The 15,025-nt window shown below is 35.4% G+C and overlaps 1 protein-coding gene across 1 annotated transcript in view; it reads right to left on the reverse strand.

Moving 5' to 3' along the window:
• LOC114009794 (EF-hand calcium-binding domain-containing protein 13-like) overlaps positions 1–15,025 on the reverse strand; it is a 66,596-nt gene that overhangs the window by 34,002 nt on the left and 17,569 nt on the right. Inside the window, exons 11-15 of the mRNA XM_027775987.1 lie at positions 12,573–12,626; positions 11,345–11,449; positions 9,223–9,276; positions 798–899; positions 437–490 (exon numbers count right to left, since the gene is read on the reverse strand). Of these exons, the coding sequence (XP_027631788.1) occupies positions 437–490; positions 798–899; positions 9,223–9,276; positions 11,345–11,449; positions 12,573–12,626 (369 nt within the window). The remainder of the gene's footprint in view (positions 1–436; positions 491–797; positions 900–9,222; positions 9,277–11,344; positions 11,450–12,572; positions 12,627–15,025) is intronic.

The following is a 15,025-nucleotide window of genomic DNA, read 5'->3' on the forward strand; positions in this document are numbered from 1 at the left end:
GCGAAAGCCTCCTTACGTGGAAAATCCTCCAAAAAAAAAAAAAAAAAAAAGAAAATAGAATTTGTCTTTTAATATTCTGAGATTAGGATGATTAGTATAATAAAATACACAATTAAAGTTATGACATAATGTCTTTTATTTTGTTAAAACTATGTGATCAGCTGTTTGCACTGGGTTTATTGCTTTGATACTTTAAATGCTGGTGCAATCATCTTATTAGAAAAAATTATCAAAGAATGTAAGACGTGTTATCAAGAAATAATCCTTTTGTTTTACATATAATACACAGAAAATTTAGATTAATCTGTTGGTCAATAGACACAGTATTTTATCAAAATGAATATTGAAAAAGATATGCATTTATAGTTCTTTCATAGACTATTAAAAATTTTAGCGTGAAGCATGATGTATTGAAAATCATTGAACAAATTCCTACCAGTAAAAGATTTCACTTCGTTCTCCAAAGTTTTCAGAGCCACTTTATTATCAGCTGTAACACAAAAAAACATAACTTGAAACTCTTAAAATGATAGTAAATATGAGTACCGTAAGAACACCTTCTTCCTGTTCCTTGTCTCCTCTTAGCAACACTTATTAAGGGTGGAGTAATGCAGGCCAAGGGATTGTGGCATGGCCATTTCCCATTGCTGGGGTGGGTGGGCTTTCTCCTTTTCTCTCTCTGGTGAGTGCCTGCATACTTCTAACAACAACAAAACAACATTTCTTATTCTGTTCCTTCAATACTAAAGGTACATAAAATATGAAGCTCAAAATCTGATCATATCTAACATGCTCACCACTGGCTGGCAGGTTTTGTATCAGATCTTCAAGCTCCTGATCAGTGAGTTTGAGTCTCATGTCATCTAGAACGGTTTCCAGGTTTTTGACGTCGACCATCCCTAATCGGAAAGAGAAAGGCCTGTGAAGAAAATTTAGTGACTCCAAAAAGAGATTTCTGTTTCTTTTCCTTTTTTAAAAAAAAGATACATACCCTTTGAGAATCTGAGAAAAGCTATAGATCTTACTCTTCACAAAGTGTACATGTGCATATTGATAAAGTGTACATTAAAATTTTAGGGGATGTGCTAAATTAGCTCATTATGACTTTCACGAGGTTCATGAAATGCAGTTTAAAATGGCTATTCTTCATAGAAAAAATTATTCCCATGAATCATGATTATACTTTTCAATATGACAAAATTTCATTGAATCAAATATGTAAAGAAAATTGACAGTGGAATAAGAAGATCCCTTTCTTTAGACCAATTTGGGAGAGGGGTTCAGAGTAACTGATTAGTGAATGCAAGATTGAAAATAGCAAATAAAATATTTTTGACCAGTACATAGGATTGAAAAATAATCTCACACTGCTACTACTACTGATAGCTAATATACATTGAGAACTTTTTTTCTGTAACAGGCATCATACAAAACATTTCTTTTAGGGGCCAGCAGGTGGCGTGGTGGTTAAGGCACTGAACACTCCCACATGGCTGACTACAGTTTGAGTCCCAGACCTAGTGACTTGCTTTCTCACTTTCCTTCTTTCTGTATGTTTGTCTTTCTATGGTCAAATTAAAATAAAATGAATGAATAAATAATATAAATAATTCTTTAAAAATAAAAAAAATACATATATTTCTTTTAGAGGGTCCAGCAGGTGGTCTGTTGGTTAGGGCACTAGACTCCCACAGGGCTGACTGCAATTTGAGTCCCGGATCTGGTAGCTTGCTTTCTCACTTTCCCTCACTTCCCCACTCCTCTGTCTTTCTCTGGTGAGCACACATGCCCTACAGCAAATTAGATAACAATACATAAAATGAAATAATTCTAAGGGAAAAAATTATATTCTGCCATTTAATCTCAGAAAATTATCAGACAATCGTTAAATAAATTCCCTACATAAGTAACACGTTTTTCTTGACTTCTTTGTAATTATTTATTTTCCTCGAGTTTACACAAACTAAAATAGAGTGTGGAATATATTTCTAAACAATAATATGGTCAATTATGTGTTTAAATAAAGATAAATCTGTTTCAAAGAAATTACAAGGAGTCTATACATTTGAGAAGTGGTAGGATTCACAAGGACTTGCTTATTATTATTTTTCATATTTTTCATACCACTATGGTGCTTTACACTAGTGAGCGCTGTTTTTTCCAACATTTTAAAATGAAAAACTTCATTCAAAAAATTTTAAAGTACAATAAGCCATCATCACTTACTGAAAATAATAGTTAACATTTTGCTATAACTGTCTCTCTCTCTCTCTATATATATATATACATACACACATACATATGTATGTATAAACAGAAGTAAAGTTTTTTTTTTCTCTAAATCATTTGAATGTAAGTTTTTGGCATCATAACTCATTATTCGAAATACTGCAGCATGCAATACATTTTCTAAGAATATTTTCCTACATAGTGTCAAATATACACAGCATAAACACATCTAAGAGAATTAACAATAATTCCTTTTTTTCTTTCTTTTTTTATTTTTAGTTTGCTATAAGGCACATGCACTCAATGGAGAAAAAGAGAGAGAAAGAAGAAGAGAAATCATCTCCCAAGGAGGATGCCCATGCTGCAATCACTTCTCTTCCATTCTCCTCTTGGGATTTTTGGTCCACTGTGCTCAGCTTTTTTTTTCAAACCTCCAGGTCCAGGACTAGATCCATGTAGTCAGTCATATGAGATCCAGCTGCCTCCACCATCACACCACTTGCTGGCTTAAAAATAACTTCTTAATATTACTTAAGATGCAGTTCATATTTAAATTTCCTCGATTATTGCCACAATGTTTATTATAATTGTTTCTGTCAAAAGTTCACAAATTGCATTTAATTATTCTCTTTAGACTCAAAAGTTATTTTATTTTTAATGTTAGAGGACATTGGTGCATGAGAGAGAGAGAGAGAGAGAGAGAGAGAGAACCCTCAATAGGGTATAGGCATTCCACATTTTTTGTTTGTTTTTTTCCCTACTCAGTTAGGATTTTGGACACAGGCACACTTGCCCAGTGTATTCTGAACCACAATCAGCCATGTGAAATGTGAATTCCAACTTATAGAGCTTTAACCACTGTACTTCAGAGTTGACTCTTTTTATACTTTTAATCTAGATGTGTCCCAACTTTTTTTTTTTAACACAAAACACTGACATTTTTTTTTTGGAGAGGTTTTTGCTATAGGGCGTGTGCGCTCGCCAGACAGACAGAGAGACAGAAAGAGAGAAATCACCCCCCAGGGGGGATGGTCACGCCGCAATCCCTTCTCCTCCATTCTCTTCTTGGGATCTTGGGCACGCACGCACACGCACCCGGTGTGAGTTCTAAGCCACCGGGTCCGGGACGCGAACCTCGGTCGACTACATGGGAGTCCAGCGACATAGCCATTACGCTAACTGCTGGTTCCCCACACTGACTTTTTAAAAAGACTAGAACAAATATTTTTATAGAACGCCTCATATTCTGGATCTGTCTAATTTTTAGTCTAGTTCTTGTTTAACCTATTTTTTTATCCCCCATATATCCAATAAACTAGAATAATCTTGGAGTTGAGGAATTTCTTTAAGTATTTTGTAGCCAATTACATGCATTTCTTTCTCTCTTCTCACTTTCCTTCCTCCCTCTTCCATCCTTCCTTTTGATGCTTAAATGGCCCCAAGTACACAGCCAGTGGGAGTCTTCCCAAGATGACTTGTTCCCTTTTGACAACCACATTTTATTCTTTGATTGCTACCATTCTTTTTGAACATGATATCCCAGACTCACATTGTATTTTCCCTACCTCAGATCCACAAACAGCCTTTCTCCAAGGAGCTTTGGGACAACTTTTAGTGGGAAAGTTACTTAGAAACTATAATCTGACAACTAGCTGTGCTCACCGAAACTAAGATGTCGTCATGCCTGGGTCCTTTCATGTCATTTCTAGGAAAGTATAGGAAATTTATATCTAAAACAAACAGGCAAACACACACACAAAAATAGAGTTCATAGTGATGATTGTGGTTCATATTTTATAATTATAGAAGTTTTTTGTAAGCTTCTTTGATTTTATATTTGTATCTCTTTTCTTAAAAATGAAATACCTTGGTTCCTAACATATTATTTTATTTACCAACTATTCAATGTTTATTGTTGTATTCTGTAATAATATGCTGAATACTCACAATATTAAATTTCAATATTACTAATGATAAAACTAGTAAAGTTTAAGATTCTTTTGAAGATATGTTTATACTTAGTATATGTGGTGTGTGTGTATATATATATATATATATATATATATATATATATATATGTGTGTGTGTGTGTGTGTGTGTGTATACACACACACCACTGTTTATTTAATCAGAGTAGTATATTCAAAAGGCACTTGAAATAATAATTTTTATGGAATATAGATAATTGATATATAATTAGATTCATTTGTTTCAAATTTTCAATTTTGGGTTTATTTTTCTTATAAACATAGTTTTTAAAAGTATTTAAACATTTTCATGGCTCAGAAGTTAAGACTTGGGCTGGTCCAAGGTACAGTGGTTAAGGCAGCTAGATACCACATGGCTAATGTGTGATTGCAGTCCTGAATCAGTGGCTCAGGAAACATGCCAGGTATGTGTGCATGCATGCCTAAAATCTTGAAAGGAGGGAGAAATGGAGGAGGGATTGCAGCATGACCATTCTCCATGAGAGGCACTTTCTCACTTTTCCTCTCTCTCTTTTTCTCTCTGTCTCCCTCTGGTGAGTGCACTTGCCCTCTGACCAAAACCAACAACAACAATTCAAAAAACAAACAAACAAACAAACAAACAAACAAAAAAAACCCACAACAAAATAAGAAATATATCAGAAGGTTTGCTTCTATCCTCTTTACTCTGTTTCCCTAGTCTCTATAAAGGTAAACTATTAGAACTTAAAAAAAATTTTTTTGAATTACTTTTGGATTTACCCTTCAGTTTGATTTTACAGAAATAAGCAAATATCTGCCTACTTTCATAAATATATATGTATATTCTCATTTCCCCTTCTTCCTTACATAAAATGTAGTGTATATTAATGGTTCTACATTTTATATATTCTACATTGATGATTATACATTTTTGCTTTGACCACTTAACAATATAGAGATGATTCTTGTCAGTATAAATAACCAACAATAAACCTAAATTTTAAACTGAACTTTCTGTCAGTTTTAGGAAATGCCTCAATGCAAGTCATAAAGAAAATGATGTGACAACCCACTAAGACAGTAAAAAGAAACAAACTCTTGATGTTTTGTCCTGAAAACTTGTATGACTTATTTTCAAGGTATAAATAATTTTAGATTACACTAGAAAAGCTAATTATAGCAAATCTATGTACAAGCTAGCATTTTTATTAATATAAAACATACTCATCTTATTCTTTTTCTATTCTTCTTCCTGATTTTTCCTGTCTTTCTTTTTCTACTACATAACCATTGCACATTTCTTGGTCTCATGTATCCTGACTTAATCCACAGTTTTCTCACTTGAATAGAATAAATTCAGATATTTCTTAGCCTTTGTAGTCCCTGTGCTCCACATAGATTCTGTCAGATTGTTATTTAACATTTCAAGCCCACTCCTCCGTCCCACCCCCAGTTTTAGAATGATTTTGCTCCAACAGTTAGTGCCTGTAACTTTTATTTGGAAGACTTTCCTTGTATTACTGAAAACTGCTTTGACCACATATTACAGAAAGCAAACAAAGTGTGTCTGAGTAGACCAGTGACTAATGGGTGGGAAAGTATGAAAGCTCAGCTCCCTTGCTTTTAGTTGGGATAACTCTCAGGTGGCCCATACAGAGAGATCTTCAGTAGGATTAGTCCAAGTTGTCAGAACTTTGAGACTGGGCTTTTACTTGGCTCCCTCCCTTTTCTGGTATGCTTCTCTCATTCCCTTCTACATTTCCTTTAGTAACATTTATAAAATAATTTACATGATGAAGGATATAAAGTTTCTCAAATGTGAGTAAGAACCATAATGGGAAGCTTAATCTTAAACCTTTATTTATGCTCTTAAAATACGGGTCCTTCCTTCTTATACAACTGAGTCCTTATTTATAATTCTTTGAGTAACATGAGTAAAAACCTGAGACTTGAGGGGGAACATGTGCATAGATGGACTTGCTGCCTTAGTAAAGGTAGCATCCCATGGACCCTCTTGAGGAGCAGTTATTTCCTGGGTTTCCTGATCTTACATAATATACCCATTTTAGTACACCCAATTCTCTGAACCTTTTGTTCTCTCCTGAGTTTTCTGCTAAGTTGTAGAATTTCCACCTAGTTGGATTTTGACCACCAAAAACCTCTGCCTTGATTTCACCTTCCTGCTCCCCCATCTAGTCAGGAACCAGGATAAGCCAGCCATCTATATTTGAGTTCCAAGAGGCCCCAGTCGGGGATTTTGATCACCGAAGACCCTCTGCTCCAATTTCATTCTCCTGCTCCCCAGTTTAGTCAGGAGCCAGACTGCAGGTCACCTCCTTCTGCATTCCTGTGATTGCTCAGATTTAACTCCAAAAAATAGAAAAAAATGAATAATTCATCAGGTGGCCAGAAACCACCACAGAGGCACAAGAAATATGAGAAGCCAAGGAAATATCTCTCCTCTAGTGGAAAGGGATAACTCCTCTTCCTCTGCAGAGAATACAAAGACAAAGCTAACAGAGATGCAAGAGAATAGAGACAACGAACTCCAGAAGATGCAGGAGAAAAGAAATACCGAGTTCCAGGAGGTGAGGAAATTCCTGCATGATCTGAAAGAGGAGATATACATCATAAAAAAGCATCAAATGGAATTGTTAAAGATGAAGGTTGTAATATAGGAAATCAAAACCTCTGTTGAAAGTATCAAAACAGATTAGATCATGAGGAAGATTGAATCTCGGATGTAAGAAGATAGAATCTCTGACCTGGAAAAATTCACCAAAAAGGTCAAGAAAATAAGCCCCCAAAATGAGAGTAACATACAAGTAATACTAGAAACTATTAAATGCCCAAACATCTGGATCATCGGTATCCCAGAAGGTAAAGAAACTAATAAGGGTACTGATAACTTATATAATGAAATCCTGGAAGAAAACTTTCCAAATCTAGAGAGGCACTCAAAGATCCAGACCCAAGAAATACAAAGAATCCCACATAGAATTGACCCAAGAAGATCTTCCCCGGAGGCACCTCATAGCCAGATTAACCAAAAATACAGACAGAGACAAGATACTAAAATTGGCAAGAGAGAAACATCAAGTTATTTTCAAAGGATATCCCATAAGGCTTACATCAGGCCTCTCATTAGAAACAATGTAAGCAAGGAAAGAATGGGAAAAGATATTCAAAGTGTTAAGTGAAAAACAATTTCAACCAAGAATACTATACCCAGCAAGATTATCTTTCATATGAGAAAAAAAGACAAAAACATTCCCACATAAATAAAACCTGAATTTACTAACACCAGACCAGTTCTTTAAGAACTGCTGAAGGGAGTGTTTTACCAGGAAAATTAAAGTTGGACACACAGAAATAAGAGTACAAGAAACAACCAAGAGAATGGCCAGCCTAATGGCAGGAACAAGTCCAGAGTTGAATGCTAACTTCCAGAGTTTAAATGGAAAGATCAGATCACAGCAACACTGTAAATTCAATAGATAAGAGACATGAGTCTGAACTAATGAAATAGAATTTCTTTTTTTTTTTTAACTTTAGACTAAAACATTACTGATTTTCTTCGATGCTTTGATTTCCATATTTAAGGATTTTTGTTTTCTCTTGAACTGTTGATGGGTTCATCTACCTACTATTTGAACTGAATCCTAAGCTTTTTCCTGGCATTAAGTTTTAAGCAAATTTCTTTTAATATTTTTTGATTCTGATCTACTATTACTAAAACTTTTTAAAATTAAAAATGCATTAAAAACACCTATCAATACCTATTTAATGACTGTATTAAGCTATATAGCCCCAGCGAGGTGCTACTTTATAGTATTTTGACTTTACTCACTGAGGTTATGCCTAAAGTCAGACATGCATTCATAAATATGTATATATCAGCTGTGCTTGCTATTGAAAGTCTTTAATTAAGATCTTTAGTGAATCAATAGAATGTAAAAAAAAAAAAAGGCAAAGAAAACAACTGTACATACCAGAGACAGTGTGGGAGAAGGGGGGGGGAGTTGGCAGAGGGTGAGAGGTAGGGAATTGAGGGGGGAAGGAAAATAGCTATTTGTTAATGCTAATGTGTATGGTAATATCCTTGATTGAACCAATATACAATGTATACTGGGTGGAAAATCTCATTTTGTAAACTGTATTGATGTACAGTGAATAACAATAGAAAGAAGGAAAGAAAAAGAAAGAAAGAAAGAAATTTCCACTTAATTTAACAGGGAGTATTCCTTTCCAAGCTCCTAGGAGCCAGCCCAGTAGTATATTTGGCCAGCCCCAGTACTTTGGATAGGGCATTTGAACATGAGTTACAGAGTATACCTGCATATTAATAAACTCTTCCTATCTGGTCTATATTCCTCCCTCCACTCTGGTTCGGCACTCTTAAGATCTTCTTCCAGACATGCTGTTCCTATTCATGCCAGTACATATTAGCCAGGCATTGTCATTCCTTCCATGGATAATCTTTTCCCTCTCTTAGCAGGGTCAGCACTTTCCTAGTTGGTTGATGCTGAGACTTAAACCTAGTTTTAGTCAGTAACAGAGAAGGAAAATAGAGGAAGGGAAAGTACTGTCTTTCAAGGCAGTTACACAATTGAGGCTTCTGTATAGTTTTTGGGAAAGGAACAAAACGTTTATCCTCTTGTAAGCAGATTTAGCCCACTTTCATGAGCCTAAAAAATCAGGTGAAATTGAGCATAAAATCCAATTATGCTCATTCCTAACAAAGTTTTATCTTTTTTATTAGATTTTTAAATTATTTTTAAAAATTAAACAAACTTTTATCTTATCTATTACACTAACCACGATAAAAGATTTATGAGAATTACTCTGGAAAACAAGGATCTTCCTAACAAGACATAACACTAACATCTTATTAGCAAAAGTTCACTCTGATTAAAAATCTAGCTGTAGAAAAATATTTATAATATGGCATAAAAGACCAAAATTAACACAGCGATTAGTTAAAGGTAAAATATAATCACTGTGCCAGTTAAAATTATGAGGTTTACAGTAACTCTGTACTCACCTGTAATAGCCTTTTCTCTTTCCATCACTTCACGCAGGTCAACATCCCCATTTGCTGTAAGTAAAGATATAATAGAGACATGTAATGAATGGCATAAACTCAGAAGACAAACAAAAATTATATTGTGTAATAAAGTCCAGTTAAATTTGACTTCCATCATAATTTTAATTGACATCCCTTTTAATTTCTGGATTTCAAAGACTTATGCCATATTAATAAGAAAGTCTATTGCATAGATACTGATCCAGAGAACAGGTACTCAATCAGGATTTGGGAAAGCTCTTTGTCTTATGATTACAGGTGAAGTTTCTTTTGATGTTGGTCAGATATTCTTGTATAGCTAAAGAACTCATACAGGACCGACTTAGGTCTGGAGCATACAATAAAATCACCATGAAAGGGGTTTATTATTATTTTTTAAAGAATTATTTATTTTATTATATTATTTATTTATTTTAAAAATTTGACCAGAGAGAGAGAGAAAGGGAAAGTGAGAAAGCAAGCAACCAGGTCCAGAACTTGTGCTGTACTCGGCCATGTGGGAGCCCAGGGCTTTAACCACAATGCTACATGCTGGGCCCTGAAGGGAGTTTAATTTTTTTTTAAGAATGATTTTATTTATTCTTATTCTTTTTATTATTTTAATTTGACCAGAGAGAGACAGATAGATAGCGAGCAAGAGGGAAAGTGACAAGGTAAGCCGCCAGATCCAGGACTTGAACTGTGGTGGCCATGTGGGAGTCCAGTGCCTTAACCACCATGCTACTTGCCAACCCCAAGGGGGTTTAATTCTTAATAAAAGAATTAGTAGTGACTACTCAGAAGAAAAGAGGGAAAAAGGTTTTTTTTTAAAAAATATGTATTTAATTTTATTTATTATTATTGTTTTTTAACTTGATGAGAGCGAGAAAGGGAAAGTAAAAAAGCAAGCCACCAGGTCCAGGACTCAAAACATGGCCATGTAGGAGTCCAGGGCTTTAACCACCACACCACCTGTAGGCCCCAGAAAAAGTTTTTAGTGTGAAGGAGATGAATTAAGATAGTGATTTTTGGGCCAGCCAGTAGTGTGGTAGTTAAGGCACTGGCTCCCACATGGCCAACTGCTCAGTTTGAATCATGGACTGGGCGGCTTGAGAAACAAGCCCGTGCATGTGTGTGCAAACCCACAGTCCTGAGAACAGAACAGAAGAGGAAGGATTGCAGCTGAGGGAGTGCATATAAGCTATTCAAAGATTCATATAAGCTATTAAAAGAATATTAGAGTTCATCTCTTAGATTATGGAATAAATAAAAAGTTCTAAGCAATACAGTCAGAATTTAATATAAAGAGCTAAATAAATAATAAATTTCAAGGAGGTAGGACTATAAGACAAGGGACTAATTAGAACGCTGTTCTAATCTCTGAATTAGAGATGAAAAGGGCCTGCATTCAGGCGGTAAAATCATTTGTTGAAGAGCGTGGATGAATCTGAGAAATCATAAGGGTTTAAAAAGTATAAAGTATAATAATAGGGAACAAAAGACCAAATAGAGAACTCAGAAAAGAAGTGGGGATACTTCAAAAAGTTCATAGAGATAGACTTAAAGTACCGGTTTAGTTTCGTGTAAAAAATTCTGAAATCCATGCATAGTTTGCTAATGCATATTTTCCATGAACTTTGTAAAGATCCTCTCATGAAACACAGGTTATAATAGATGACTACTTAATGACATTGTGATATGAAATGCAGAAGTGGAATTTAGTTTATTAAGGAAGAAAATTTTCTTTGGGGCACTAAAAAAATTCTTAAGATTAAGGACTGAACTGGTGAAATAGAATTTTATGACTTTTGACTAAAACATTTCTGATTTTCTTCTATTTAAGGATTTTTGTCTTCTCTTGACCTGTTGATAGGTTCATGTATCTACTTGAAAAAAAAAAGGATTGGAAAGCAACTGTAGATACCAGAGACAGTGTGGGAGGAAGGTGGGAAATGGCAGAGGGTGAGAAATGGGGGTGGGATGTGTGTGTGTATGTGTGTGTGTGTGTGTGTGTGTGTGTGTATAATTATAGTTTTTCAAAAGAGTATCTATCACATAGAAGATAAAGATAAAAAGATACAGTGATATCTCTAGTACATACCATCAACTTGTAGATTTTCTGACAGTTCAGCAAATTGCTCTTCTGTGAGATTGATCCCCATATTTTTCAAGCTGGTAAGGAGGTTATTCTTTTTAATTTTCCCCTCTTAGAAAAGAAACGGTAAAACATCATTTGAAAATAAGTTATATAATAGCAAAATAAGAAAAAAAGATTTTTGTGTTATTATTAACTTTAATAACCACATATTACTAAAACAAAAGAGATAAAACAATAATATATTTTATGCTTCACTTTGTTACATTTCAGTAATGCTGAAACCCCAAATAGATTTGTCTACTTGAATACCTAAATATAAAGCCAATAGATAAGTCAATTTAGAATGTACTTCCTTTCATCTATTCTCTTTGACAAGCCTACATGATTAAACAGTGTTACTGGGCTTAGACACATACTCAGACACCAACTTAAGTCCTCTGCACAAAAATGCAGAATTATTATTGTTTACTGACTTGACATATTAGTTATCTTTTTAGCTGACCAATGCTTGTTAATAATGGCCAGCTTTTAATTTTTGCTAGGTTTGATTAAGAAAAAGTTGGAACAAATTAAATAATAACTCATATATTGGACTTCTTGCCAAGAGAAAATGCATGATAATAGCATGTAAAATATAGTTATGCTTGGCTTGCCCCAGAGCCTGGTAGTTAAGGGAACCAGATGGGAACCATGGCCAATCACACTTCAAATCCCAGATCTGGTGGCTTGAAAAACATATCAGCATGGAGGACCAGCAGGTGGCATGGTGGTTAAGGCACTGGACATTCCCACATGGACAACCATGGTTTGAGTCCTGGACCTGGTGGATTGCTTTTTCACTTTCCCTCTCTCTCTCCTCTCTGTGTATGTCTCTCTCTGGTCAAATATAAAATAAATGAATGAATAAATAAAATTAAGTAAATAATTCTTAAAAAAAAAAAGAGAGAGAAAAACATATCAGGCACATGTATACAAATACCCCAAATTGTGATGGGATGGAAAAATGGAGGAAAAGGAATTGCAGCACAATCGTGTTCTATTTAGGGGTGCTTTCTCCCTCTTTCTGTCTCTCAATCTCTCTGTGGTGAGTGTATGTGCCTTCTGGCAATTAAAAGAATCAGTTATGATAAAAAAATCATAAAGGACAAATTATTTAGGGCTAAGATTCATAATTGAATAATACAAAGTCTGGAGAACTTGATAATGTCTTATAGTTTGGATTCTTACTTACCTCTGAGAGATTGTATACTCTTCAGCAACCTATTATGATATAACTTTCCAGCAGCTGTAAGAAAAGCCATAATTCACTAAATAGTAAAATTAACATATTTACAAAATACCTTGAATTTAATTTAATTTTTTTTTAATTTTTAAAATTTTTTTATTTTTGGAGAGGTTTTCGCTATAGGGCGTGTGCGCTCGCCAGACACACAGAGAGAGAAAGCGTGACAGAAAGCGAGAAATCACCCCCCAGGGGGTTGGCCACACCACAATCCCTTCTCCTCCATTCTCCTCTTGGGATCTTGGGCATGCACGCACACGCGCCTGGTGTGAGTTTTAAGTCACCGGGTCTGGGACGCGAACCGCGGTTGACTATGTGGGAGTCCAGCGACATAGCCATTATGCTAACTGCTGGTTCCTCCTTGAGTTTAATTTTCAAAATAATACATCCACTTAAATGTACCAATTGTTCACACTCTGTGGTGGAAACTAAAAGATTAGAGGATACAGAAGCATGAAAAATGGTAATAGATACTGCAGACAGTGTGGAAAGAGGGTGGGAGATAGGGGAGAGTAAGAGGAAAGGAATCAAGGAGAAAAATAGAGAGATAAGACATATGAGGGGCACAGAAATGGATGATTATCTATTGATGATAATGTGTATGATGTTTTCAACTGGACTGATGTGAAGTGTATTCCTATTGGGTAAATTCATTTTACAAGCTGTAGTGATGTACAGTGATTGACTGTATAAAATAACTTAAAAAGAAAGACAAAAAATGTTTGTGGAAAAACCAAAGAAAGAAAAAAAGAACACTGATCCCCCCCAATTTTTTAAAAAATAATTTGTAAAAATTTAAAAAAAAAATAAATTGTATTCTTACATAGTAGCAATGAACAAGCCAAAAAGTAAACTAAGACATTCTACTTATAACAACATCAAAAAGAATAAAATGCTTAAGAATAAGTTTCACAAAAAAGTGAAAAACTTTGAAAACTGTAAAACATTGTATAAAGAAATTTAAAAAGAAAAATAGGGCCAGTCTGTGGCATGGTAGTTAAGGCAACTGGATCCCACATGTTCTTTGAGTTCTGAACATGGTGACTTGAAAAACATTAGGTGTGTTGTGCATGCAAGACCAAAATCCACGAAATAGGGATAAATAGACAAGAAGGAATTGCAGTATGATCATTACTCCTGAGGGATGCTTTCTCACCCCCATCTGCCTTCCAATCTCTGTCTGGTGAGTGCAAGTGCCCTTTGGCAAAAATTTTTAAAAATCACATATACAGGGACCAGCAGTTAGCGTAATGGCTATGTCGCTGGACTCCCACGAAGTCGACCGTGTTTCGAATCCCGGACCCGGTGGCTTAAACTCACACCGGGCGCATGTGGGTGCGTGCCCAAGGTTGCGAGAGGAGAATGGAGGAGAAGGGATTGTGGTGTGGCCATCCCCTCTGGGGGGTGATTTCTCGCTTTCTGTCTCTCTATCTCTATCTGTCTGGCGAGTGCACGTGCCCTATAGCAAAAACCTCTCAAAAAAAAAAATCACATATACATAAAATACTCTGCTTGTTCATGGACTAGAAGACTTAGTATTGTGATGATGCCAATATTTCCCAAATCAATTTATAGATTTACTGTAATTCTATCAAAATTCTAGTTGATTTGTTTGCAAAAATTGATAAGCTGATCCTAGAATTCATGTGGTAAAGCAGGGACCCCCAAACAGTCAAAATAATCTTGAAAAAAATTTGGAAGACTCCAACTTTAAAGTTTCAAAACTTATTTTAAAGCTACAGTTAATCAAGACAGTGGGATACTGGTATAAGACTAGATATAGATATTAGAACACAATTGAGAATTCAGAAATTATGGTCAACTGATTTTGACAAGGGTACCAACAGCATTCAGTGGAAGAAAAAGAATCTTTTCACAAATGGGGCTGGGACAACTAGATATACACATGCAAAAGAATATGCATTCTAGGGGCCAGCAGGTGGAGTAGTGGTTAACCGTAGTTCAAGATTTGGCTCCAGTGGCTTGAAACTCATGCCAGGTGTGTGTGCATGGGTGCTCAAAATCCCAGGAGTAAAATGGAGGAGAAGGGATTGAGTCATGGCCATCCTCCTTGGGAGTGGTATCTCTCTGGCAAGCACACATGCCATATGACAAAAATGAAAAAAAAAAAAAAAGAATATGCATTCTTTTTTATTCCTGCCTCAGACTATACGCAAATATTAGCACAAATGGATCAAAGACCTAAATATAAGAGCTAAAGCTATAGGGGCTAAGTAAATGGCATGGTAGTGAAGGCACTGGACTCCCATATGGCCAACCACAGTTTGAGTCCTAGGCCTGGCAGCTTGTTTTCTTTTTCCCTTCTCCTCCATTCTCCTTCTGAGATTTTGAGCATGCATGCACATGCACCCAGCATAAGTTTCAAGCCACTTGAACCACAG

This window comes from Tupaia chinensis, unplaced genomic scaffold, assembly GCF_000334495.1.
Source record: "Tupaia chinensis unplaced genomic scaffold, TupChi_1.0 Scaffold000624_1, whole genome shotgun sequence".
Classification (NCBI taxonomy): Eukaryota; Metazoa; Chordata; class Mammalia; order Scandentia; family Tupaiidae; genus Tupaia; species Tupaia belangeri.